The sequence below is a fragment of the Sylvia atricapilla genome, chromosome W, assembly GCF_009819655.1.
Source record: "Sylvia atricapilla isolate bSylAtr1 chromosome W, bSylAtr1.pri, whole genome shotgun sequence".
NCBI lineage: Eukaryota > Metazoa > Chordata > Aves > Passeriformes > Sylviidae > Sylvia > Sylvia atricapilla.
Genome location: NC_089173.1, coordinates 5,688,949 through 5,715,209, shown reverse-complemented (window position 1 = coordinate 5,715,209; position 26,261 = coordinate 5,688,949). Strand labels below are relative to the sequence as shown.

The 26,261-nt window shown below is 55.6% G+C and overlaps 1 protein-coding gene and 1 pseudogene across 1 annotated transcript; one reads left to right on the top strand and one right to left on the bottom strand.

The window, feature by feature from the left end:
- Window positions 1-376: 376 nt before the first annotated feature.
- LOC136373238 (phosphatidylinositol 3,4,5-trisphosphate 5-phosphatase 2-like) lies at window positions 377-10,471 on the bottom strand (annotated as a pseudogene).
- Window positions 10,472-19,333: 8,862 nt separating this feature from the next.
- On the top strand, window positions 19,334-26,203 carry LOC136373363 (arrestin-C-like). Its single transcript, XM_066338272.1, has 17 exons — window positions 19,334-19,386; window positions 19,792-19,822; window positions 20,152-20,212; window positions 20,574-20,618; window positions 20,911-21,110; window positions 21,220-21,279; window positions 21,522-21,589; window positions 21,885-22,020; window positions 22,098-22,182; window positions 22,290-22,362; window positions 22,865-23,002; window positions 23,439-23,522; window positions 23,784-23,807; window positions 23,885-23,937; window positions 24,331-24,340; window positions 25,146-25,148; window positions 25,433-26,203. Exons 1-17 carry the CDS (start codon window positions 19,370-19,372, stop codon window positions 25,530-25,532), a joined length of 1,188 nt encoding a protein of 395 aa, XP_066194369.1. The 5' UTR covers window positions 19,334-19,369; the 3' UTR covers window positions 25,533-26,203.
- The last annotated feature ends 58 nt before the right edge of the window (window positions 26,204-26,261 follow it).

Sequence of the window (26,261 nt, the reverse complement as noted above, 5' to 3'; positions counted from 1 at the left end):
CCCGCAGTGCTGTCCTGCTGGCCCCGAGCCCTATGAGGCAATCCTGAGGACAAAGGTGGCCACTGCCACCTTGAGGCCAGCCCGGGCATCGTGTTCCCAAAACCGGGGCCACCTCGCGTGTTGCACGGCCAGTACACTGCCAAAGGATCGGGATGTCCCTATGTTTTTGAGGAGGTGCTCCTCTCCCTGTGCCGGGCAGAACAGAGCAGGGGGTCAAGGGCTGTGACGCCCGTCAGCTTTGCAATGGGCAAGGGCAGCCTCGAGGTTTGGGGTGTGCATGGTTCCCATGGAACGGGGAAAGGCAGGCCTTGGAGCATCCAGGACACCGGGAGCCGGTGTTTTCCTCACCTGGCTCGGCACTTTTTCTTCTTGCCTTTTCACAGAACCAGGTGTGCAAACACGCACCCAGTCCCTGACACTTTATTCTGGATAGTGATAGCAAAGGGAACCAGCGCAGCGGCTTCGGGAGCTGTGCTGAAGGGAAAGGCCTCCGGGAGCACCGTCTGAGCAGGGCTTAGCGGGAGGGAGCGGCTGCCGAGGGTACAAGGGTGCACAGGGCTGGGCACAGCTGTCGCTACATCCTGGCAGGCTGCGGGTCGGCGGGCGGAGGCGGCTGAGCCTCCAGGTCCAAAGCACCCAGCGCACCCCACTTCCCGAGTGGCCTCGGCATGTCCCAGCAGGGCCGCGGTGGTGGCTCCAGGGCATGGTGGGTCTGGCGCAATGGAAGCTCCTGTCTGTCCCCCCGCACTGCGGTAACACCTGTCCAGCTGGCTCAGGTGACTCAGGTCGCCCAGCCCACCATGTCCCTCGTCAGGATGGCCGACTTGGGTCTCTTGTGGTGGCCCACTCTGGGAGGCTGAGTGGGTGCCCACGGATGGGCTCAGTGGCCCACAGGGGGCCGGCCACACCACGGCTCCTCCTCTGAGGGCAACAGGACCCGCCGTCCGGGGCTCCGGCACCGCTGGCCCCCGGCCGAGCCCTCCGCCTGCTTCTTGGGGGCTTCTCCGGGGGCCGCGACCCACGCGTTGGGCACTCCCTCGAAGATGAAGTAGGCGGGGTGGTGTAGCCGGTGGCTGGCTCCGGGAGGCTGCGGGGGCGGCTCTGCGAAGCACAAAGAGGGAAAGGGCTCAGCATCCCCCCACTCTGGGGCTCCGGCACGGCTGAGCCCGCCTGGAGTACTGAGGGTACCTTGGGGCACATCGGATGCTCTGCTGCCGGCTCAGCATCCTCCTCAAAGCTGATCCACTCTGCAAAGGCAGTGAGGTCTGCCTTCATCCTGAGGCTGGGGGCAAGAAGGCAACGTGGCCCAGGATGTCCCTGAGTCCAGGGCACCGGGAGGGGGCTGCGTGCAGCTGCCATTACCGTAGAGACTCTTGCGGGTGCGCACAGCCCTGGGGGACCGGACCCGCATCCTGCCGCGCACCGAGCCCATCGCCTCACCACAGCGGAAAGGAAGGTCTCGAACTGCCGGGCCGCGGTGCCGATCGCTGACCTCAGGGCGAGGCAGCACTAGCCTGCGGGCCCTACACCAGCCTCCGGGGCTCGGGGGACACGAGAGTCCCCCGTGAGCAGCAGCACCTGGAGCAGGGTGGGTGCCAGGTCCCTCCTGCCAAGCTCCAGCTACCAACCTCACACCAGCAGGCTGTAACCTGAGGGAGCTGTGCTTGGCACCCCCATGCCACCATGGTGGCCCCAGTGTCACCATCCCCACATACCGAAGGACTCGCAGGTCTCCATGCCCTTGATGCTGAGGAGCAGGTGCTGGTCCCCCAGGTACTCCAGGTCGGGCAGGATGGGGTTCAGCTGTGCACAGGGAGGGAGCTTGGAGAGGGCTGCCACGGGGTAGGGGACATAGGAGGCTCTGTCCTGGGGGGTGGTGACAGCTTCCGCTCCCCTTGGGGCTCAGGGTACAGAGCCAGAGGCAGGCATGGGGATGAGGGTGCTCCAGGGCTATGCACCACAGGCAGATGCTTGGAGGACCGGCCCAGCTTGAGGAACCCAGGGGTGTCACAGTTCTGGAAGGTGTTCTCCTTGCCCTGCTGCATCTCTGGAGGGGCACAGGGGCACACATCTCCAGCCAGGCTAGGTCATCCCCACAGCTACCCCAACACCCCAGGCACCCCCTACCCTCCAGGCAGTAGAAGTGGAACCCGATGTGGCATTTGCTGTGGCTTGTGGTTTCAGCATCACCTTGATGCTCTCCCACTCGATGCAGGTCAGTGCCTCTGGGCTGGAGCTGGGAGTTGCAGGCAGGTCCTGGCAGGTCAGGGTGTGCCAAGGCTCACCACAAACCTAGCCCGAGGGGTGACAGAACCCAGCCCTTACCCTCCTTGGGCACAAACTGCAACGTCACTCCCACCTCAAAGGTGGCAAAGACAGGCGAGTGGTCACTGGTCATGATGTCATCGGTGCAGCCTGGATGGCAGGAGGGGCAGCTGGGGGAGGGTCCCAAAGCCCTGGTGTCCTGGGCAGCACTGACCACCTCTGGCTACATTGTCCCTGGGGTCTCACTCACCATAGGAGTTACAGACCACATGGTCTCCAGGTGTGACTTCCACAGGATGCGGTCCACCACGAGGGACATTGATCTGCATCTAGAAATAGGGAAAGCAGCTGGTTCAGTGGCCTCTCAGGTCTGGGGCCCCCTGCCCAGAAGAGTTTCCCAGCACCCCAAAAAGTGATTTCCCTCCTGCCCAGACCCCATTTTGGGGGTGAACAGGCTGATGGAGCTGTGGGGACTGAGCATCATCATGCAGCCCCCTCAGCACCCTGCTGTCCCTGTCCCCAGAGTATCCTGCTTGTAGGGACACCTCTGGAACTCACCCTCGTGGGCTTAGACTTCTGTTACACATAGGTGTCCCGGGTGCCCTGCTCATAGCAGTATGTGAGAGGGAAGGAGATGTCACCCTCATCTGGAATCGGCCATGCAGGTGGCATGGGGGCCATGGTCCCTGCCTGTCCCCATGGGGTATCATGGTCCCCACGGGAGGTTCACACTGATGGCTGGCACCCCTGGCCCAGTGCACGCCAAGGTCCCCCAGGCTCTGGGCACTTTGTGCAGGGCCGTGCCAGGAGAGGGTCTCGGGTTTGGGTTCTCTTTGCTCACCTGAGATTCAGGTGGTGGTTCGAGAGAGTCTTTGCCTTTAAGGCCCTGAGCCAGATGCGAGAATGAAACAGTCTTCAAGGTCTTGTTTTTTCTTGGTTTCTCGCGTTGCTTATTATTTCTTATCTTACAATGTTCTCTGTGCCCGGCCGAGGTGTTCTGCTGCTCGGACACAGGACGACACCCTCTTGATGGGAGGTCGCAGCCTCTTTATACAGATAATTACGTGTATATTATTTACAGTTATGTGCCAATACCTATCACCTATACTAACAGGGTCTCTACTTGACCCAATCCCTTAAACTACTTTGTGCCACCATCACATCAGAAGATGGAGGCCAGGGGAGAAGAAGAAGAAGCCAAGGGCACTGCCCTAATTCCTCCCATTTGTCCCCCATTCACCTCCATACTAAAACCCTAAAACTACAAATTTTCCACCCTGTGACACACTACACTACTGTTTTCACACCTTTGTGACTTGTTATTCTTCTTTCAGTGTTAGAAGCTTTTTTCCATGGACTGAATTCAAAGACTGTGTCTCCCTGGGCTCTGTGCCAGGCAAGCCCCCTGGACTGGCTCCACACCCCCTGGCTAGGATTCAAACCTTCTTGTTCGGGTCCCAGTCCTCTCTACTGAGGTCTGTGACCTTCCAAGATGTCCAGAGGAATGCCCTGGACTCCAACGAGGGGACCCCCAAGAGCTGGGGGTGACACAGGGAGGGCTGGGGAACCTGGTGCCACTGTCTCGGTGAGAGGAGCATACCCTTGTCCCCACACTCAGTGAACTGCAGGAACACCTTGTTCTCTCCCACTCCAGGTTGAGCTGGTCAACAGGCAGGAGGGCTTGAAATTCCTTGACTACGTGGGTGAGGATGTCCTATGCTGGGGAAGGGACAGTGACTCCCTGGGCTCCTCCTCCCACTGTCCCCAGACTGGCACCTGCAGGGTCCCACCTGCACATCCATGTCCGTGGTAGTTGGTCCCCGAAAAAGAAGAGGTGGGTGAGAGCAGGGTGAGGTCAAAGCCCACCAGATGTTTATCCCCCAGAGCTAGGGAGTGCAGGATGTCACTGTAGTTCTGGTTACACCTGCAGGGGGGACAGCAGCACCATATGAGCCACCCCAGGGACACTTCACTCATTCTCTTCCTGCCGTATGGGGATGGGGGCAGCCTCAAGTGGATGCTGACAGCCTGGTCAGAGAAGAATTTTCAAGCATCATACAGCTATAAGGCCTGTGAGAAAGTCAAATAACTTTCCCATACACTGGTCTGGAAGCTGTGAGAAAGCTTATGAGGAACTAAAACAGTCCTTGCACCTGTTGTTTTGCACTTGACTTGCAAAATGTTTATGAAGGGATGTTGTTTCTAATTAGCCAATAATGGTGAGGGGTGTTGATTGAGGGATCAATCATGTCCAGCCATCTCAGAACGTCTATAAAAGATGTGATTTCTAATAGACTGGGTTTTTGCCTTCTGAGAAGATTTGGAGTCTGTGTCGTTATTCAGCTGTCCCTAATACAATAGCGACAGCCTCTCAAGGCTTCTCCAGCCCCCTGAGACACCACCTGCCCCAGGGCCCCATCCTCCTATCCCTGCATCACTTGTGGGTCTTCTCGCTGCCAGAGGCCAGGTGGCAGTTGACAAAGCTGAAGGAGGTCCCGTTGAAAAGGAAGGAGACGCCCACAGCTCCCTTGTTCCCTGCAGGGAAGTGCCACCACTGAGCTCTGGGGGAGCCCAGAGGTCCTGTCCTGGCCCTCAGGCTATCCCCTCCCTCGGGGTCATCTCCCTGCCCCATCCCCTCCCTACCCAGCATGTTAGTGATCCTGGTTTTCATGCTGGAGGTGTGGACATGGCTGATGTGCCACTGGTGCTCCAGCTTCACCAGCACCACGATCTTGATGCTCCACAGGCACTGCAGGGCCTCCTGTGGTGGGGCAGGGAGTGAGCTTGCCTAGCCCTCATTCTGCCCCATGGCCACGGAGGATGGGGCTGGACATGCAGGTAGGTCAGCAACCCATCCCTGACTCCTGGGACAGCACTCATGGTGTCTGTGGGGCACAGGATGTTCCCTGGGCTGATTGGGGTGGGGGAGGACCTGAGGGTTGGGGTAGGAGTTGTGGGGTGATGGCTGCTGGTACCCAGCCCCCCAGGCCTGTCAGGGGCCTGGCTGTGCCTACCGTTACCACTCAGTAGTCAATGGCCATGAGGGTCTTGGGGAGGCGCAGAGGAACTCAACCCACTTGCAGTCGCCAGGGAGTTCTCCTGGGTGCTGATGACGTAGATGTTGTGGGGGATGCAGGCTGTGGTCTCATCCTGTGTGTGCCCCAAGCCCCTCGAGGTCAGGCAGGAGGCCAGGGAGCAGGGGGAGCATGCTGCCTGCAGACAGGGACATGGGTCACACAGAGGGACGTGCCAGGCTCCTGAGCTTCTCTCCAGCACAGGCCTTGCCCGTCTCCAGGAACTGCCGGGGGTGGGAAGCGGCCTGCCAGCCCCATGGATCAGCTGTGTGCATCCCAGACTGCTGCTGGGATTTACAGCCCAAAATTCTCATGATATCCCTGTTCCTCTGTCTCCACAACATCCTCCAAGTGAGTGGATCAACAGGACAGGTAAAGCCCATAGCAGCCAGATTGGTGTCTTCTCCAGTCTTCTCCTCAAACTGACAATCAGCTCAGACCTGAGGTTTCCTGAGACACCTCCCAAAACCCAGGCAGGCTCCCAAAGAGCTACAACAACCTCCCAGTGTGGGAATACACAAGTCTGAAAGACAGACTTAATTAGCATAACTAGTCTGGTGACTAGGATGCCGTGGCAAGGACAAACAGAACTTTGAGCTTATGAGAAGGTGGGATTAAAACCTGCTTAAGGGAAAAGATTCAATCAACCCCCTACGATAAAGATGTTGTATAATGCATGAGTTGCTTGTATGATCTTCTAACCTAATTATTGTAGTAGAAATTATTAACCTCACTGAAATGGTATATAAGACTTGGAAAACCTGAGTAAAATCGAATTCTGATCATGAATCAGTCTTCCCGTCTCTCCATCAATCGCCGATATCCCAGGACAAGACCACCTTCTCCTGACCCCTTACCCATGTTCCATGTCCAAACATACACTGAGATGATCTCAGGCTCATCCAGATTGGAATGCTGGATCTTCATCAGCTGTAGGAGCTGGCAAAAAGCTTCTCGCTTCTGCAGGATGGTGAGGGTGTCTTAGAGAGATGGGGGCACAGCACCTCAGGATCAGGTGGACATCACCCCCAGGTGTAGGAGCCAGCTTGCAGGGGTAATCTCGTCCTGAGACCACTGATTTGCTGCTTCCCATATTCCCATGGGGTCCATATTTCCCAGGACACTCTGGGCATGGCTGGTGCCGCTCACCCATGCACTGGGGAAGATGAAGTCCCTGCTCAGGCTCTTCTGGTTCTTGCAGGTACACACCAGCCTCACCTTGCTTTGCACATTTTGGTACTTGATCAGCTGCAGGACTGAATGATGGAGGTCAGGGGGGCTATGGTGGCCTCCACTTCCCACCATGGGGCAGTGTCAGATGGGAACTGGGGTGTGATAGGGCATGGGCCCATCCCCATGGCATCAGGCTGATGGCAGGGTATCCCAGCTGGTGGATGGGGTCCGCCGCTTGGGACCCAGAGAGCCACAGCCACCCCAAAGGATGTCTCGCTAGAAACAGCTCCTTGGGGGGTCAGGGCGCTCCTCAGCTGGGTAGAGGGGCTTCTCAGCATCGGGCAGAGCAGGATTTTTCAGCTCAGTGATTTCAGCTTTCAGTGATTTCAGCTCAGTGCTCTTAGCTCATGCCCTTGTGAGTTGCCCCTCTTTTAGCGGCCGGGAGAGAGAGAGAGAGGTCTCGTATGGAATTTCCGCAGGTGGTACTTTATTGGAATGGTACCAGCGAAGGGGATCCAGGGACGAGGAACCTCTGCCGACCAGAGGAAACCCAGGGGTTTTTATGGGACACCAGGGTGGGAGGAAAAGGGTACAGAACCAATCAATTGTAACAGATCTACATAAAATCCCGAGGGGGCTTGTGGGTCTCCAGACAGATCGCCGTGGCTAGGAGGTTTGCCTTTGTCTTAGGGGCTCTGGCTGAAGTTGCGAAATTCTTTCTTGACTCCTCAGCTTGGCTCCCTCCAGGGCAAAGCAGCTGGGGCTCCGCCACCCCCACAGCAGGGAACCCTACAGCTCCAAGGAATACCATTGGCAGCCAGCAGGAGTGCAGCAGCTCCTTACTTTTATCCTGTGGGATCACCTCCTCTGGGAGCCGCTGCTCCGCTTTGTGACGGTCACTGTCCCTGACTCCACATCCACCATCAGGGCCGCATGCTGGGACTTGCCCGCTTCACCTGCACACAGGGACGTGGCTCTGGAGTTGTCACCCCACCTGCCCTGCCCAGCAGTAACACCAGGGTCCCTCCATGTCCCCAGCCTCACCTCAAAGTTCTGCATGGCCAGGGGCCTGGCAGCTGGCAGGGAGGCCACGGCTACGCTGGGCAGTGCCAGGTTGTGCCTTGTCACCACCTCCTGTAATGACTTCAGCACCTACCAGAGACAGACAGTGTGCTGGGGACACTGGGCCAGCTGGGAGCCATGAGCTGTGCTGCCACCGGAGCTTGGTTTGACAGAGGGGTTAATTTAGGGAGGGGTAGCTGTGCCTCCCTTGCACCACGACTGGGGTCAGGCACCTTCTCCTCCAGCAAAGAGAGGAGGTAGTTGACAGTGAAGATCTTGTTGAGGAGCAGCTCCAGGTCTGGATCGCTGCTCAGGAAACCCTGAAGGGGAGGATGGATAATTTTGGAGCATCACGGTGACACTGGACTGGTGGATTCCTCGCTGTGGGTCTGGGCTGCACCACAAGTGGAGGTCCCTGGGGGCTGTGAGGGGCACTCATCTGTTCCCTGGCCGGGCTGCGAGGGGACACAGGGGCGTCAAACACTCTGGCCAGGGTCTCCAGACCCGCCAGCATGAAGTCGATCTCACTGCAGGGGAGGAGAGAGCAGGCGAGGGGCGGTGTGGGCGTTTCCCGTGCCTTGACGCGACACTCAGCCACCAAAAGGGGACGGGGACAAGGTGGGTGGCCCCGCTGCAGCCCCACCATCCCCAGGCCACTGACCTGTGCAGTGCCCAGCAGGCAGTGGCAAGGGCGGTGCTGAGGTGTCACAGCTGCAGGTGCCCGTGGCACAGAGCCTCCAGGTCCTGCACGTGGTGGGTCAGGTACTCGGCCATGAAGCTCATGAAGTCACTGGCCAGGCTGGGAGAGGGGTGGACATAAAGATCCCCCCTGGGCATGACCATCCCATCCCTCGGGGCGGGCAGGGGTTCGTTACCTGCTGTGGACCTGCTCCTGCAGCCTCTGGTGCAGCTGCTGGGGATGTGGGTCCGGCTGGAGGGGCAGCGCCGGGACACGGCACAGTGTGCCCCCAGCCTTGGGCATCCTCCCCGTCTGTGGGCAGAGTCACCAGCTCAGCGGGACCCTCCCCGCTCCCAGCCTGGCACAGCCCCCGGCCCCTCCCTGGCTCAACGGAGTCCTCCTCCGGCCTCGTCCAGTGCACGGGGTGCAGCAGAGGGGTCACCAGCCGTTGTTGGGGTGCTGGTAGGCACCGATCAGCTCGGGGAGGGTGCAGAAACACTTGGCTTGGATGCCCTGGATTGTCTGGGGAGGCAGAGCATGGGAAGCACCATCACAATCCCCTGCTCTGCCAGGGCAGCCCCAGACTGCTGTGTTCACTGCGTCTGTCTTTCACAATGTGCCCGTGGTGGTGGGAAGGGCCAGCTGCACACCGGATCCATGGAGTGAGGGGCATGGAGGAGCATGGAGACATCAGCCTCCTTCAGCAGACAGGGATTCTCCCTGTGGACACCCAGGATGCTCTTTCTAGGGGGCAGAAAGGCCAGCTGCAGCTGAATACCAGGAGGAACCCTGAGGGGACATCGAAGTGAGGGCAGGACAGACCCCGTGGGGACAGGCACCATGGGGCTGGCTCTGTGTGGCCAGGTTGTGACAGGGTGTGGTGGCAGGAAGGGACAGTGTCAGGATGCCTTGTGCTGTGCAGAGGCAGCCTCTGACGGCCCCGAGCTGGAGTGGTTGCAAAGCGCCTGCATCCTGCAGCTCGAGCAGAAACAAACCGCAGGCTGATGCCACCTTGCCGGAGAGGGGGACGAGCACCCCGGGCCCTGCACAGCTGCACCCCGCCCACTCCCAGCCGAGGCACCGCCCAGGGCGGGGTGCACCCCCCCTGCACCCACCTGCACAGAGAGCAGCCCCTTGTCATCGGGGAGGATGCAGTAGGTGTAGACGTGCCTCTGGAACCTGGGAGAGCAGGTGAGGCGCCCCATTCTGCTACCCACAGCACTGTGGCAGTGCTGGGGGCCCAGCCCTGAGACAAACACCCCATCCCCTCAGCAGAGAGAAACCGAGCAAGCATTTCCAGATATAAATCATCACCCTCAGCTCGGGGTCTGTGGGAGGATGTGCAGTGTCCCCCTGCTTCCAAACAGCATGGGACAGCCGTGATTCCACTCACTGGGGTACCCACAGCACCATGGCTTTGTGGCTTTTGGCCAAACAGAGCCTTTGCCATGCTTCCTGTGGGGCCACTGCACACCTGCCCATGCCACCATCCTGTGCCACCAGCCTGGACTCTGGCTTGTGCCCCACACCCCCAGTGCCTAAATTTGCAAATTGTCCCACACAAAGGGCCAGGCCAGTGAAGGAAAGGAGGTGCATCCTGCCAAACCTGCCCACACAGATGTGTGACAAGCAGGCAGGAAGGGTGCAGGCAGCAGGAAGGGTACAGGCAGCAGTGCTCTCCACGGCTGCACACTTCGTTCCAGGTGTGGGGATGGCAAGATACCCCATGTTGGGGTCTGTAGCTTCAAAACCCCAGCATGGGAGATGCCTCACAGGCCAGCAGGCAGCCCCAAAACAGCTCAGTGTGCTCTAGATTTGGGGTTATCCATTCAGCAGCCATGGTGCTGGGCAGGGCTGTGGGCCTAACCTTCATCCTGCTCCCAAGGACACAGCTCCACTGCCCTGACCCAGGGATCACTCAGAACCCCGGTGCCGGGGAGCTCCCACCCAGCTCCCCCCACTCGCATCCCTGCAGAAGGCTCTTCCATGAGGTTTTGGCAGTGCCTGGAGCAGGGAGAGGCACAGAGGGAGGCAGGCAAGGGACAAGAGAAAGCCCACACGCAGAGGCAGGCAGGGACTCACAGGAGGCACAGGGCATATGTCCCCTTCACCGCTCACTATCCCGCACCAGGAAGGAGACGTCCCTTCCAGCCTTGGCCAGCAGCTCGTCAGCCACCACCTGGCTGATGTTGCAGTGGTACCACTCTGCTGCCGCCATCCTGCCGAGCCAGGTCCCCATCCCAGCGCCACATCCAGCTCAGCAGGTGTAGCTGAGACTCTAAATAATAGGAGGCTCAACAGAGAGCAATGACACGTCTAAACCAACGTGGCTACCCTGACGTTCTCCTTTATTCTCTATCAGACAGTGGATTATATAGGTTCCCAGTATAGTGTTACCATTGACAGGTCATACAAAGAATGCAAACAAGCCTTATTTATCTTATTCTTAAGGTGGCTGGATTGTCCATGTTACAATACTACATTTAGAAACTCACTATTCACCTTAACGTGAATTTCCACCTGCGCCACAGAGGCCTGCAGGCCCTGTGGGCCCCAGGGGGCCCACAGGCCTCGCAGGCCAAAGGGCCCAGTGTGGAATTGCTCAACCCTCAATACAAATCATGTCCTTGCTCTCTAAGAAACTCTGCAACAGCAGGGGCTGCTGACAGTCACAGGGGCTGCTGGGGCAGGTGAAGGAGGGGGTGGCGTGGGGACACCGGGCCCCAGGTACCCGAGCGTGGTGCTGGCTGCAGGTCCCAGTGGGTGGCAGGGAGCCATCAAGGTGATGCTCATGGGGATGGGGGTACCTTGCGGCCAGGCAGCATGGCAGGAGCACCAGGGGGGCAGCTGGTGGAGCCTGGGGGCCTGGATGATCCTCATCATGGAGGCTCCAGCCTTCAGGGAACATGGGGCAGATCAGTGAGCGCATCTCTCCTCTTGGGAGGGTCACAGGAAAAGTGCCCTGGCCACCATCCTGCAGTGGTGCATGGAGAGGACAGACCATGCTGGTGGCACCCAGGGGTCTGACCTCACCCGACACACTCATCGTCCCTCACAGATGCCATGCGGGGCTCCCGTGGCTCTTGTGGGATGCTGTGGGCAGCGAGCTGAGCTTTTGGGCTTCCCCCAGTGTGTCACTCCAGCCCCCTGCCCTCCACACTGCCCATCGGGGCGGCAGCTCGGGGTCACACAGTGCCCACTGCGATGCCCTTGATTTCCGTCCCACAGGCCGGCCCCTCTGCTCGATGCTGCTGTGCTATTCGCTCGGCACAGCGGCGGCCACGGTCTTCCTCCTGTGTGCCTCACTCTCCCCTGTAGAGGAATGGCTAGCTGAGAGAGGTCATGTAAACATGCTGCAGCTGGATAGCATCATGATGCATAATCAGCCCTTATCTATATAGGCAGGGGCACCGTGTCCTTGAGTGCAACTGTGCAACAGGATGGGTAAGCAGAAGTTTGGAGAACAGCTAACCACAGGAATGCAGAGGTGGGGGGTAGTTAACGTTTTCATGTAACCAATAGTGAGCTTGCTTTAGTACTATGCATGAGCTTCATTAGGCATGCTATAAATTGTGTAAACTCGTCTAAATAAATTGAGTCTTGCTGATCAGTCATATCGATTGCAGCATTTCTCCCGCCGACTGCGACATAATGGTGACCTCGACGAGATAAAAGTGAACAGACCACGGCCGGTCGGCGGATGGGGGATGGGTTTCTTTGCAGCAGAAACGGTGGTAAGCAACAGGGTGCCGCACCCCGGATGACCTCAGCAGAGGGTCCAGCCGTAACATGCTGCCGAAAACTTGCAAGGCTGCAACAGCGCTGATGAAAAGGATGGAGAGGCAAGCAGCACATGATTTATTCTCTTGCTTTTTAGAAAAGCATCAGATTAAGAGCATAGATCTCCGTAAGGAACTCCCAGGGCTGCTAACCTACGGAGATGCACAGAGGTTCTTTCTGAATCCCCATACAATCCATGAGCTAAGTGAGTGACGCAGGTTGGGTGATAAGTTACAGAAAGCCCAGGGCATCCAGCAGCCGCGCGTCGACATAAGTGGTAGCTGCCAACACCTCAGTACATCTCTCCAACCAGCAACAGCAGGGAGCTGGGAAGCTGGAGGCAGGACCGCCCGGTTTGAAAAGTGGAGCCGCGGTGGCTTGCATTGAGTGGAGAGGACAGCTGCAGTAAGCTGAACTTGTGAAACAAAGAAACAGAAGGGAAAATATATGGATAGAAAGTTTCAGGCAGCTACACAGCTCCTCTCAAATATTCTCTCTAAGAGAGGTGAAACAATTAAAGACAATGACTAGCCCTATGGGCTAACAAAACAAAAGAGGAAAAGTAGCCAGACCATCGCTCGTGTTTAGTGAGACAGAGTGAAGAAAATACGGAAAAATACTGTGGAGCTGTATCATTTGGAGGTGGAAAGGACAGAAAAACAGCTCGGGAGTTTGGCGCGGTTTGGGAAAAAAGTTTAATTACCGTGTGAACTTTCCTGGCCGAAAACAAAGGCTGCCGAGACTGCCTGACTGCTGAGACCACCATTCAGGCTTTTAACAGGACGAGGAATGACGCAGAGAGATGCAAAAGTCCTCCAAGTTTTGGGAATTTTTTCGGTGTTTGTAACTCCTATCCCGAGAAAGGCACAATGCCTGCCGCTCTGCTAGATAATAGACCTCGTGGCTTCAGGAGCGGAAGTTGTCTCGCCAGCTCCGAGAACAAACTGACTGATCAGGAAGTGGCTCAGCCGCCAGACCCTGAGGGCGTGGTGAAACACGAGAGGTCAGGCAGAGCTGAGAGCGACAAGGGGGGCTGGCAGCAGGGATCACACAGGAGGCAGAGTGCGAGGCAGTGCGAGAGAGGCGACAGTGGATGGTGTTCCCTCCCCCACCACGATCAGCGGGGAATGGAAGTATTCCAGCTTTTCAGCTTCAGCACCACAAGAGTTGAGCCCCCACTCCTCATGCTGGAGAGGGAGAAATGTGGAATGATTTATTTTTGTTGAAATAAAAGTGAATTTTTAATTGTAATAATTTGATGTACTTGGATCCGAGTTAGATTGTGTTTTAGTATTTCATTGGTATTTAAAAATGATTTTTATGTGGTTTGATTTAGGTTTAAGGCTTGTTAAGTATAAGTTACATTTAAGATTTCTGAAGTTTAAGTAATAATAAAATTTATTTTAAGTTTAGGCTTTGATAAGTATAAATTAAACTTAAGATTAAGGTGTTTAAAGTTTAAGTGATAATAAATTTATAGTTTTTTGTAAGGTTTCTGTGTTTTAAGATAAGAAGTAAGTAAGTAAGTAAGATAAGTAAGTTAAGTAAGTAAAGTTTGGTTTAAGATAATTATTTAAAAGACATAACTTGTTAATTGATCGAGTATTTTGTTGTTACTATTGTTAAGAGCTTTGTTTTAAAAATGTTTTAAGAGAGATCACTCTAAGACAAAGCCAAAGTCCTGGCCACACTTTGACTTTAACTGGAGGAGATGTTTTCATCAGCAAATCCAGATGTTTTCTGCACAACAAAAACTAAATACAAGTCACTTTGACTTGACAATTTGACCTTATATATATGACAGCTGAACAGACTTTTGAGGTAAACCTGGGGAGCCTTACTTGAGGAGGTTACCTAAGCCTCCCTGAAAAGGAGTTTTTCAGCTGATGCAGAATCTGGGACAATGAGATAATATTTTGGTAATCAACAATCATCCAACTTTATATGTGTTATTATTACAATTCCTTTGATAGATAACCCAATCGGAATCCATTCACGGGAAGCTGCAGGCCCTACAACAACATGTGCAGCTTTTGAAACAAGATGATGGGTTTTTTGGAATAAAAATTGGTCAATGGGGAATAACCGGTTGGCTGAAGGGGATATTACAGATGGGGTTGGTCATTTTGCTTATAATTTGCCTTATATTGCTTGTGCTGCCTTGCTTGATGTCATGTTTGCAAAATATGCTTATGAAAATTTCCAGCCAATCATTTAACCATGCTATGCTTGCCCAACAGAAAAACAGGGGATATGTAGAAGAATGGCTAGCTGCGAGAGGTCACCTAAACACGCTGCAGCTGGATAGCATCAGGATGCGTGATCAGCCCTTATCTATAAAGGCAAGGGCACCATGTCCTTGAGTGCAGCTGTGCAACAGGATGGGTAAGCAGAAGTTTGGAGAACAGCTAACCACAGGAATGCAGAGGTGGGGGGTAGTTAACGCTTTATCATGTAACCAATAGTGAGCTTGCTTTAGTACTATGCATGAGCTTCATTAGGCATGCTATAAATTGTGTAAACTCGTCTAAATAAATTGAATCTTGCTGATCAGTCGTATCAATTGCGGCATTTCTCCCGCCGACTGTGACACTCCCCAGCCCTGGGAGTGGCCTCCTCGCTCCTCCTCCAGCCCCCCTACCAGGGCCAGGCAGCGGCCATGGGTGCTCGGCACAGTGGGGATAGTGGGGACACTCCCACAGCGTGCTCTGCCTCCACCTGCTCCCTCCACATCCTCCTCAGGAATGAGGGATGGGCAGAGTCTTGGGAGAAGGCACTGCCAGTGGCACAGGATGGCAGAAAGCCCCTGAAATGTTTGGGGTGGTGGGCAGGGCTTGAGCTGCCTGCTCCTGGGGAGCTGCTGCCTGTGTTGGGGCCAAGCTCTGCCTTTGGCAGAGAGAGATGGAGCTGCTACAGGCACCGGGCATCCACAGTGGCACTCGTGTGTGCCTGTGTGTGCCCTGCCTGCAGGTGGGAGGGAATTTGGGTTCAGGGGCTCCCGGGAAGGGGTCGGGAAGGAGGGAGACTTTTCCCAGCAGGACAGGGTTTGGAGAGCACCGCAGGTCCTGGGTGCAGCCCCAGAGGTTTTACTCCTCGTGGTTGGGAGAGGCAGGGGGTCCATACGCGTGTGGTGACTTAAGCTGCCAGGATGATTAGCAGCAATTAATTACAAATGAGCAGCAGCCACCATCTTCTGTCCAAGTGCCTGGCAGCTCCAGGGCTGCTCAGGGGATAGATGGAGAAGCAGATTCCTGCTGGAGGAGGATGAGGATAAGAATGAGGATGAGGATGGAGCTCTGTGCCAAGCCACACTCCTGACTGTTCCCCACCCTTGGCACCACTGGACATCTCTGCAGCCCTGGGCCAATGCTAAGGGACTGTTTCCCCCACCTCCTGCCCCAGCCCTCCAGCACAGATTTTCCAAAACCTCCTGCGAGGCTTCCTCTTGGGTTCCCAGCCTCGAGAGGAACCTGTGGCCGGGCCAGTGAGAAGTTGGGCCACCCAGTTGATTTTGGGCTGGCGTTCTGGTCAGACAGCAGCGGGTGCAACTCTGCCCAGCACCTGCCATAGAGACACACAGAGGTGGCAGGTTTGTGTGGGACTGGAGACACCCATGCTGCTGGAGCCCCAGTCCCACCAGTGCTGCTCCTTCCCGTTACTTAACAGCACAGCAGTAATTCCTGGCAGGCGTGGAGGTGCCTGTCTCCCGATTAATGCACTCCATGCCGCTTAATCCAGATCAGGGGAGGAAGACCTGGAGCTCTGAGGGGCTTTGGGAAATCAGCAGTGCCTGCTCACAGGCAGGTGTTTATGTAAGGTGGCTGTGGTGTGCAGTGACAGAGACAGAGCTGGGACCATGCCAGAGGCACCTGGAAGCTCTGCCAGCACCTGGGCACAGGTGAGGTTGGGAGGGCAATGTGGCTTCACCGGGGCCAGACTGCTGGGGGCTCTGGCTGCACCAAGGTTCCTCCAGAGCCTGTGCATGCAGGAAGCCCCATGGCCCTTCCCTGGGTTGGCAAGATGCTCCAGGGCATTGTCCATTGGGACAGAGGGATGAAGCCATGACCCACAACATTCCCCCAGCCCCACATCCACTGGTGTCCTGCCCCTCTGGAAGTGACTGTTTGAGCTGTGCTTCACACAGTGCATGGACCTGGAGGGATGGTGGGATGAAGAGATGAGAGGAGCCTCTGGCCATTCATTACACAGGAAAAAAGAAGGCAAGAAGGCAGCCTCTTTAATTTCTGTTATTTTGAACTCTGCTTCCTTCCCTGGTGCTTGGTTTGGAGCACAGTGTGAGCATGGGAAGAGATGTGGTCTCTGTCCATCTTCCCACTGTTTTGGGGAGAGGAATTATCTGCTCCCCAATTTGGGCATGGCTGAATCCACCCAGTTGGGATTAGGCTGAGCTGAAGGGACCCAAGATGAGCCCTACTCTCCACCTCACCACACTGTGCAGACCCTGCAGAGCCAGTGAGTGGCCCTGGTCACAGGGCCCTCATTAAGAGCGTAACAAAGAGCCACAAACAAAGCTCGGGATTAGGTGTCCTAGGCACAGTGCTGGGGGCCCTGGCCAGGCTGAGGATGTCCAAGTGGGGCTGCCTCCTCCTCCTCCTCCTCTTCCACCTGCCAGTGTGAAGGTCACAGTTCACGTGTCCCCCTGACTGTGGCAGAAATAGCGCCCGTTAATCTGGAACCTAAGCAGCTCTCCTGTGTGCAATTAAAGAGATCACAAGTCCCAGCCCCAGGGAACGTGTGCTGGCAGCTAAAGCCCTGCCAGTAGGGCTGCTGGGCATGGCATGGCAGCTCCCAGTGGCCATGGGGAAACAGGTGAACTGTGTTTAGGAGGAGTTGGTACCCAGGTGATAAATGTTGTTGAGCTGATGGAGGGTCCTGGGAGGAGGTACAGGTCCTACAGGGATATCCTGATCCCAGTGTTCTGCTCTAGAGGTTGAGCCAGAACTAAGTCCAGCCTCAAAGGAAGGGCTTGAGTGGTGGTGGAAGGGAGGAGGATGAGTGGGGCCTTGTTGGAGCAGTTTGTAGCTGCCCTGGGCTGTCCTTGTGCCCCATCCCTAGAAGCAGTCCTATAGCCATTCCCATGGGAGGGCTTCCCACACATCAGCTGTGGCAAGGACAGAGTTGCAATGGGAATTCTGCTTGCATGGCAGTCATAAGGTAGAGCCACTTTGGGCTTTCCAGTCTACTCTTTGCTGCAGCAAACCTAGAGTTAATGATGTGCTAATTGGGTCAGGTGAGGCCAGCCTGGGAGTTATGAAATGATGCTGGGCTGAACAGGCCATGTTGAGGATAATGGCAGTTCTGTGTCCCACCCCCTAGGGGTGGCTGGTCCTTCTCTCATGGTTCAGGGAGGGTGAATCCTGCCTTCACCCCATCATCTTGTACAGCAGTGTCCCCATGGGGAGGGTGTCCTGTGTGCCCTGGGCCATGGCAGGTCCCCTCTAGGTGAGCAAGCACATGGGCACATTGGCCATGCAGGAAGCTGCTTGTGCCTCCATCCTTCTGTTATCCAGCCAGGAAGGTGAGTGAGTGAGGGAGAACTCCAGGCTAGTCCCTCCTTCTCTGCCATCTTCATCCAACCCCAGGCCCAGCCCATCTCCCCTTGCCATGGGAGCAGCGGCAGAGAGCCCCTGTGGGAATCCACACCCCATCCCACCAGGAGCAGAGCTTCCACCTCAATTACCATCACCTTGCTCCTAACCCCTCCTTTGCCAATCCCTCTAAGCTGCTTTCCCAGGGCTCCAGCAAGAGATGTATTTATAGCCCACTCCTACTCATGAAGCATCTCCCCAATTAATCACCTAATAGGATTCTTCCCACAAGTCCCTCTCTCCGGAGCACTCACTCAGACACACACCCCCTGCAGCCCCAGCCAAGGCTGAGTGGGTGAGATCAGATGCCAGGGGAGGGACAGCTGTGGGGGATATAAGAGGCTGCAGGACTGGGAGCAGCCCATAGTGACTGGGAGAGGAAGAAGAGAACGCCTGTCTGTCCGTCCATCCACCTTACAGGTGAGTGTGGCTGGCTCTGCTGCCTGGGCCCTGCCAGGGCTTCAGGGTTCTGAGGGTTTGGATAACAGGGCAGGGACACTGGTGCTGGGTTGTGGCTGGAAGGAGGGTAGTTTACAGTTGAAAAATGGGGAATATGTGGACACAAAGGATTCCAGTGTGGTCAAAGGACACAGCAGAGGAGTTGGGTAGTGGCATGGGACAACTGAGCCAAGCCAGGAAAGGCTCTGCATCTCCCAAACCCTCTTTGGGGTTTGGGAGATGGAGAGCAGGAGTTCAGCTCTTCTCCCCTCTACCTTTCATTGCCTCATTCCCAGTTCCTGGGGTCTGGAGGGAGCCAAACTCTGCTCCCACTCCCTTTGCACCTTCTCACCCTGCAAGGATTCCCAAACTTCACATCCCACAGAACCCAAGGGCCTCAAAGATCATGAGCTTGGGACTACTCTCTCATCTTCCTGTGAGGAAGAGAATCATCCCTTCACCCCCATGGCTATTTCTCCTCTCTTACCAGCTTTCCTGAGGTTGTGTTCAGAGGCAACTCTGTCCACGTGCCCCTGGGGCTTAAAATCCTGCCTGGGCTTAAGCTGTGCTCATGTCAGAGCTGACTATCCCTAAGAGGCTGAGCTCATCCCATCTAATATCCCGGAGAATCAGCTGGTGATCAGTGGGATCTTTACAGGTTCCTTCTGGACACAGGCTCAAGCCAGTAGAGCTTGGGCAGGGCTGGGAAGCTCCAGCCCCAATCCCAGCATAAAAGGATGGGGATGGAGATGGATGGACCCTGTGCCCTGAGACCACTCTTTCCATGGGGCAGTTGAGCTTCCCTTGACCTTTCTCCCTGTGTTTTCCTCACCTTCCTGTGAGTGACAGGACAAAACAAACCCATTCCTACCACTGAGCCATGACAGCAAATTTTCAGCAGACAGGAAAAACTATTAAAATTGAGATTCTATAAGGCTTTTTGTTAATTTTCTTGCCTTTCCCCATCTTGAACCTGCTCCATTGGGAATCACCTCTGTGCTTAGTCTTTTCTGGAGCAACACTCTCCCTTTCTCTCCCACTTCATCACCTTTTTGGCTGGGAAGGAGGAGCTGGCTCAGCTCCCATGTGCCACCCCAAAGCCAAACCTGGAGCTCCCAAGCTCTGCAAAGGCGGCAGTGCTGTATCCCGAGGGCTCTGCAGTTTGTTGGGATGTGCAGGATGTTGGATGGTGGCTATGGCTGGAGTTGCCTCTTCCCTAGCACCTCATGCAGTGCTTTCACTGTTTCTCCCCACAGATTTCCACCTGGAGATTCTTGCACTGACTTAAAATGGCAGAGGGATCAAAGTAAGTATCTTTATTGATTTATTTATCTGGAATTGGGATGGAGCAGGGCACTACAGGGCAGGAGCAGAGGGGGAAAGTGAGACCCCAGCTTGACCCAGCTGCTGCTCCCAGGGGTTGGAATGTGAGCTCCCATGGAGCTGTGATGGAGTTCTGTGTTGGTCTTTCTCACTTGCCCTTAAGACACAAAATCCACCCATTCCTCCATGGTTATCCTGAGCTTAGGAGCACATCTGGGGTAGCCACACAGGTTGGACTTGACCCTGAATTTGCAGGATGTGGAATTCCCCAGGGACAGGACACCCTAGCATAGCTCTTGGTGATGCACCACATTTGTAGGGCAGCCCATCATCTCCCCATCCAGTCTTGTCCAAGGCATTCCCAAACATCTGTCTGTTTTCTCCACAGGGTTTTCAAGAAGACCAGCCCCAACAGCAAGGTGAGTCTCCGTGCCCTGTCCCCTCATGTGGCCATCCCAAGGTTTAGGCTGTGCTGGGATCCCTCCGGGCTGGATCTGCCCACAGGATCCAGGCTGGGTCTGCCTTCTCTTTGAAATCTGATTGATTCCTGGACCTGCCACAATGCCACTGCAGGACTGGCTTTTCAAAATAGAAATTAAGAAATACCCTGATATGACCCCTTAAAAGTTATTCTGGTCCAGCCTGGTGACAAACTCCACGACACAACTCAGGGCTTCAAAATTTGGGCCAATTCAATGGCAAACATTAAGTTGCTTCCTTCCTGTCTTTCCCCATCTGCTGCTTCCAGCTTTCCCTCTACCTGGGGAAGAGAGACTATGTGGATAATGTGGATTCAGTGGAATCTGTAGGTGAGTGGAGATGTGCCCAGCACTGAGGGGGAAGTACATGCAGGAGAGGCCGGGGAGACCAGTCCCAGTGTTGCGGGGTGCTGGTAAAGCTGGTAAAGCTCTGGAAGAGCAAATGCCATGTTTTCCTGAAAATGTCCTTAGGAAAAATAGTGGGGAAAAGGACAAAGTCCCTTTGCAAAACAACCCAGCCACACTGCTGGTGGAGATGCTGGAGGAGGCATCACCATCCCCCTTGGTAGCAGCTCCTATTAGTCACCTTCCAGCTGCAAAGTGGATTATTTGGGTTTAAAAAGCTGTGTTTTAGCAAAGATCTTCCCAGGCAGTGGAGCTCACTGGTACTTCTCTTTCTGCTTGTTTGCAGATGGTGTCTGCCTGGTTGACCCGGAGTACTTAAAGGACAGGAAAGGTATTGATGCAGAAGTACAGCATGAGGGGAGGGGATGGAAACATCTCAAAGCTCAGCAGCAACCTGGGACTGTGCTCAGGTTAAAGCTGCTCCATGTCACCTACAGCTCGTTGTCCATCGGGGCCATGGCAGCAAAGGACATGAGGGATCCTGTTCATATTTAGTGTCTGAGGTCCTGAGAAGTCTTGTTTCTGCTGAAGAGTTTTGAAATTGTTTTTCTTGCCTCTTTATTAACCCCCTGTACCTTGCCTCCCTCCCACCCTTCCCCTGGTCCCTCTCCTGCCTGGCTCAGTGTATGTGACACTGACCTGCGCCTTCCGCTATGGCCGTGATGACCTTGACGTGATCGGCCTGACCTTCAGGAAGGACATCTACGTGCTGACCACCCAGCTGTACCCACCCGTGCCAGACCAGGCCCCCAAAACCCTCACTCCTCTGCAGGAGAAACTGATGAAGAAGCTTGGGGAGAATGCCTACCCCTTCACCTTCGAGGTAGGGGCTGCTCAGCCCCTTCCAGCCAAGTGGCTCTATGGTGTCACCAGGGCTCAGCCCCGAACATGCCCTTTATTCCCTTTTTTCTCTCTTTCCCTGCTCTGCCCAGATTGCCACCAACCTGCCCTGCTCCATCACCCTCCAGCCCGGGCCAGATGATGTGGGAAAGGTGAGCTGCTGTCCCCAACCTGTGTCCCCTGGACCATCCTCCCTGGCAGGAGGTTGAGCTGTGGGGTGCTAAAAATGAGAATTGATTCTCATGACCCATGGGGTGAGGAGTGGGAAAGGAGGATGGCTGGAGTCAGCACCAGAATCTCTGGGAATGCAGTGGAGGAAGGAAGGAAATAAAGGAACCAAAGGCTCAAGCAACTCTGAACCCCTTCTGCTCAGTAACCATATATGTTCCCCCAGGCCTGTGGCGTGGACTTCGAGGTCAAAGGATTTTGTGCTGAAAATCTGGAGGAGAAAATTCACAAGAGGTATTTTCAGGGGATCCCTTTCCCCCCTTTTGGCCCTAAAACTAAACCACAGGATCTTTTTGGGGTGACCAGCTTAAGGGTGAGGCTGAGTACCTTCTGTCAGCCTGTGCCATGCTTGGATGGGGAGCTCTGCCCTAAATTGGGGCAGTGGTCCCTGTGTCACATCCTAAGAGCCAGGTGAAACATTCACCCTTTGGCTGGAGACACTGTGATGTCCCCAAAGAGTTCCTGCAACCCCTTGAAGGCCTTGTCGATGCTGTGGGGGACACTGGGGGTGCCACCTCTGTCCCCACAGGAACTCTGTGCGCCTCATCATCCGCAAGGTCCAGTTCGCCCCAGTGCAGACAGGGCCAGCCCCGAAAGCTGAGACCACCCGGCAGTTCATGATGTCAGACAAGCCTCTGCACCTCGAAGCTTCCCTGGATAGGGAGGTCAGTAGGGACACTATCCCCCTCAGGGACGGAGACTAGGATTTCTGGTCACATCACTGAGCCTCTTCCCACTGCAGATCTACTACCACGGAGACCCCATCCATGTGACCATCAACATCAACAACACCACCAACAAGGTTGTGAAAAAAATTAAGATCTCAGGTGAGAGAGGGGCAGAAGGGACATGTCCCAGCACCCATCACTACCAGATATGGGCACCATGAGCCCCTGCCACGTCACCAACACAGCTCCCCCTTGTCTGTCCCCAGTGGATCAGATCACAGACGTGGTCCTGTATTCCCTGGATAAATACACGAAGACTGTGTGCACTGAGGAGATAAAGTAAGGGACAAGGGGCCAGAGGTGATGTGGCATTTCTGAGAGGGAGGAAGAGAAACAAGGAGGAGGAGGATGGGAGAGTAGAGAGGATGTGACAGCTTTACACCAAGCAGCAAAAAAATCTGCGGGTTAGAAGAGCAGGTGCAAAGGACAGGGAAGGCAGTGGACAATGTCTTACCAGCACAAGCCAGTGGTGGCTGGGAAGGTCCCTCTGGAAGGTGCACAGCTGCTCCCAGGCTTCTTCATCTCCTCACTTTGCATTTTTGAGGCCAGACACAGCCTCTGCCCCCCTGAGAACAAGGAGGGAGGGAGCAAAGGCGGGGGGGGGGGGGGGGAGGGGGAGGGAGGAGAAAAAAGAAGTGGTTGTAGAGAGAGAGGAGGGAACGAAAGGAGGAAATGGCCCAGCAGCTGCATGGGGAGGGCAGGGCTGGCTCTGCACAGGTGCCTGCAGTGATGCTGAGCACCCCTAGGCTGGGGCTGGCTCTGACCTCTTCTACCCTTCCAGTGAGACTGTGGCCGCCAATTCCACCTTCTCCAAAACATACTCGGTGACCCCCCTGCTCTCAGCTAACCGCCAGAAGCGAGGCCTCGCTCTCGATGGCAAACTCAAGCACGAGGACACCAACCTGGCCTCCACCACCATGTAAGAGCTGCGTGGGCTTCCCCTGCTCCCCACCACGAATTCCTCCACTTCCCCCTGCTCAGGATGCTCTGGGCTCCCACCAAGGGCCCCCTGAGCCCACCCCATCCAGATGGAAAATGTAGGGATTTTGTGACATGGTCACAGACCCACCTCTCCATCCCGTAGGAGAGATGTAGCTTCCCAGTTCCAATTCTGCTCAAAGCTCCTGGATCCCTCTGCAGGGCTGGGCTTTGTCTTGGAAGGGGCCTCCAGAAGCTGCTCTGTAGCTTCACCCAAGTGCCCTCCCCTCTCTTTTCCTGTTTTGCTCTCCTGCTAAACCCCAGTGCATCTCATATGTTGCAGGACACAGATAAACCCTGAGAACTGCCATGGGGGGAGGGGATGGGGTCTGCAGGCAGCACTGCCCTCTCACTGTTCCCTTTTGCCTTTTTCCCAGCCTGAGGCCTGGCATGGACAAGGAGGTGCTGGGCATCCTGGTGTCCTACAAAGTGAAGGTCAACCTGGTGGTGTCCCGAGGAGGGTGAGGCTCTGTGGGCATGGGAATCAGGGAACATCAGCTCAGGCTCTGCTGGGGGATTTTGTACCCTGGGGATATGAGAGGGCACTCACAACATGGGCCCCCTCATCCATGCCCTGCTCCCCTGGGGTCACTGGGCTGCTCTCTGACCCCCACCCCACCACCCCTGTTATCAACCATCTTCCACCTCAGTATAAAGCACAGTCTAACACCTCTCCTCCTCTGCCTTGGCTCATTTCTGTCCTTTTGCTCCTGCTGCTACAGCATCCTGGGGGATCTCACTGCCAGGTAAGGGGAGCTGCCTGTGGGGCTGAGCATGGGGCTGTGCTGGGCAGGATTCTTGACAGAACTGCTTTTCCTTCCAGTGATGTTGGAGTGGAGATGCCTGTCATTCTCATGCACCCAAAGCCTGATGACAGTGAGTTGTGTGTGGGATGCTGCCGAAAATCAGTGGGGGAGGCACTTCTGGTTCAGGGGAGGCTGGTGAAAACAACTCTGGTACAGCTGCCCCAGTGCCAAGGGCCCTGCTCTGCCCTCTGAGGGATGGGTAACAGCTTTCCAGCTGTCCTGGAGCAGGGTGGGAGCAGTTTTCTCATGAGATGGACACAGCTTTCCAGCTGTGGTGCACCCACCCTGTGTCCTGGAGCAGAGTGGGAGATATCCTCCCCATAGCACCCTTCCCACTGTCCCTCTTTCCAGGAAAACACCCAAGCACTGAGGAGAGCTGTCAGTTGAAATGTCCTTTCTGTATTAACCTGCACATCTTTTCTCTCCCCATCCCTTTCTCACTGTGCTTATCACTGGAATACAGCTAAGCCAAGGTAATGAGATCTTCCCTCTAACACACAAACCACATAGATCCAACACAAATGGATGTGACATCCCAGCTTGAGGTCACATCCTTGGATTAAACCACCCAGGTCTCAAAGCCCTGAGCCTGTGTCACAGCAGCCACTCCCAGAAGCAGCAGGAGAGATCAAATCCTGGGATTGGGATGTGTTCTGCAAATTTCCAGGGCTTATTTGACAACTCCCATAGCTGCAGCCACAGTAGCTGCAAGCCCAGGCCTTGCCCTGTCCCTCAGAAGCAGCTGGCAGTGTCTTCCAGCCACAAGTGCCATCACTGCACAAAATGTCTCCATGGTCTTGGGCCCCACACAGATATCCCTGGGCTGCTGGAAGTCACATCCCTGTGCCCCTGCACGTTCCCCAGCACCAGAGGCCTCTTCTCCCAAATCAGCTTATTCCAGCTGAAGACACAGCTGAGGCTGCTTCCCTCTGGTAACCTGCAGTGCCAAATCCATTCCTGACAGCCATGGCCCTGCCAAAGGTTTTGTCTGGTTATACTCTGCAACAGGACGTGAGCACTGGCATTTGGGGCCTGGAAAACCAGACTGCAACTCCAGGCTTTCACACTATCCCTTTCCCAGCTCACTGAGAACATTTAAACTTCCAAAGAGGAAATCTCTTGGTCTGTGCCCACCATGGTTCCATGTAGATTTTTCCAAATAATTTCACATTTCCAAGCTTTTGGAATTTCTTTTGCTGACTCTTTTTTTTCTGTTTTCTCTCCTACTTTTCACTTTGTGCTCTTCCTTGCTGTTACTTGCTGCTCGCCTTTCTCAAGGAGGTAACTCAGCTCTTTGTTTTCCTTTCCTTCTTTTCCCTTGGAAATGCAAAAATATTGTGTAAAAAACCACCAGAAGCTGCAGGCCCAACTCCTTGGGTCATGCAGGCTTGCAGTGATGGGGCCTGGGTTTGTGTGCTGGGGCTAGACTGTGCCTCACAGTGACCTGAGTGTTCTGAGTGGGGTGACAGTGACCACTGCACTGTCCCCATTTAGGAGCAGGGTTTGGGCTCAGCAGGGGTTTCCCCTCCTCCTGTGGACTCACTGTGCTCTGCTCTCCATTCCAGCGAGGAGGACATTGTCATCGAGGAATTTGCTCGCCAGAAGCTCAAGGGAGAGAAGGATGATGAAGATGAGAAGGAGGAAGCTGAGAAAGAGGAGAGCTAAGCTGCAGGCCCCCAAGGCCCCAGTTTGGGACACAGCTGCCTGTAGTGTCCCCACTGTGCCACACCTGGCACCACCCCTTCAGCCCCTCACGGTCTTCATAGGTCCTCCTTCCTCCCAAGGCTCCCGGCACCCACTCCAAGCCCTGGTAGTGGTGGTGAGAGCTGCAGCTCCTCCCGGGACCGCCACGCTGGAAAGCCCCATGGTGCTCCCTGTTCCTATGGGTGCCAGGACAGGGACAGGGCGGGTGTGATGGCCCCAGCTGAGCGCATCACCGGTGTGCGTGTCGCCTGCCCGTGCTGTGCAGAGCTCTGTGACATTGATAGCAATAAACCCACCCGGTGGCCCGTTGCAGGCTCTGTGTTGTGCTGGGGGGAGCAGACGGTGCCTTCGTGCAAGGGGAGATGAGGTGATGCAGGAGCTGATGCAGCCAGCCCCGGCTGGGCTCATCCCTGGTACAGCCGGGCCCATCCAAGGTACGGATGGATGCATCCTGCACCAGCTGGGTCCAATCCCAGTACAACTCTCGCGCCCCCGGTACAGCCAGACCCATTCTGCTACAACCATCCCCGGTACAGAGGGGTCCAGCCAAGCTACAGCCGGATTCGTCTCAGAACAGTCGACTCCGATCCCGCTACAACAACTCCGCTACAGCCCGGGCACATCCCGCTACAAGCCGCAGCATCCTCGCCGCGGAAGCCGCCCAGTCGCCACGGCAACCGCCCTCCCCAT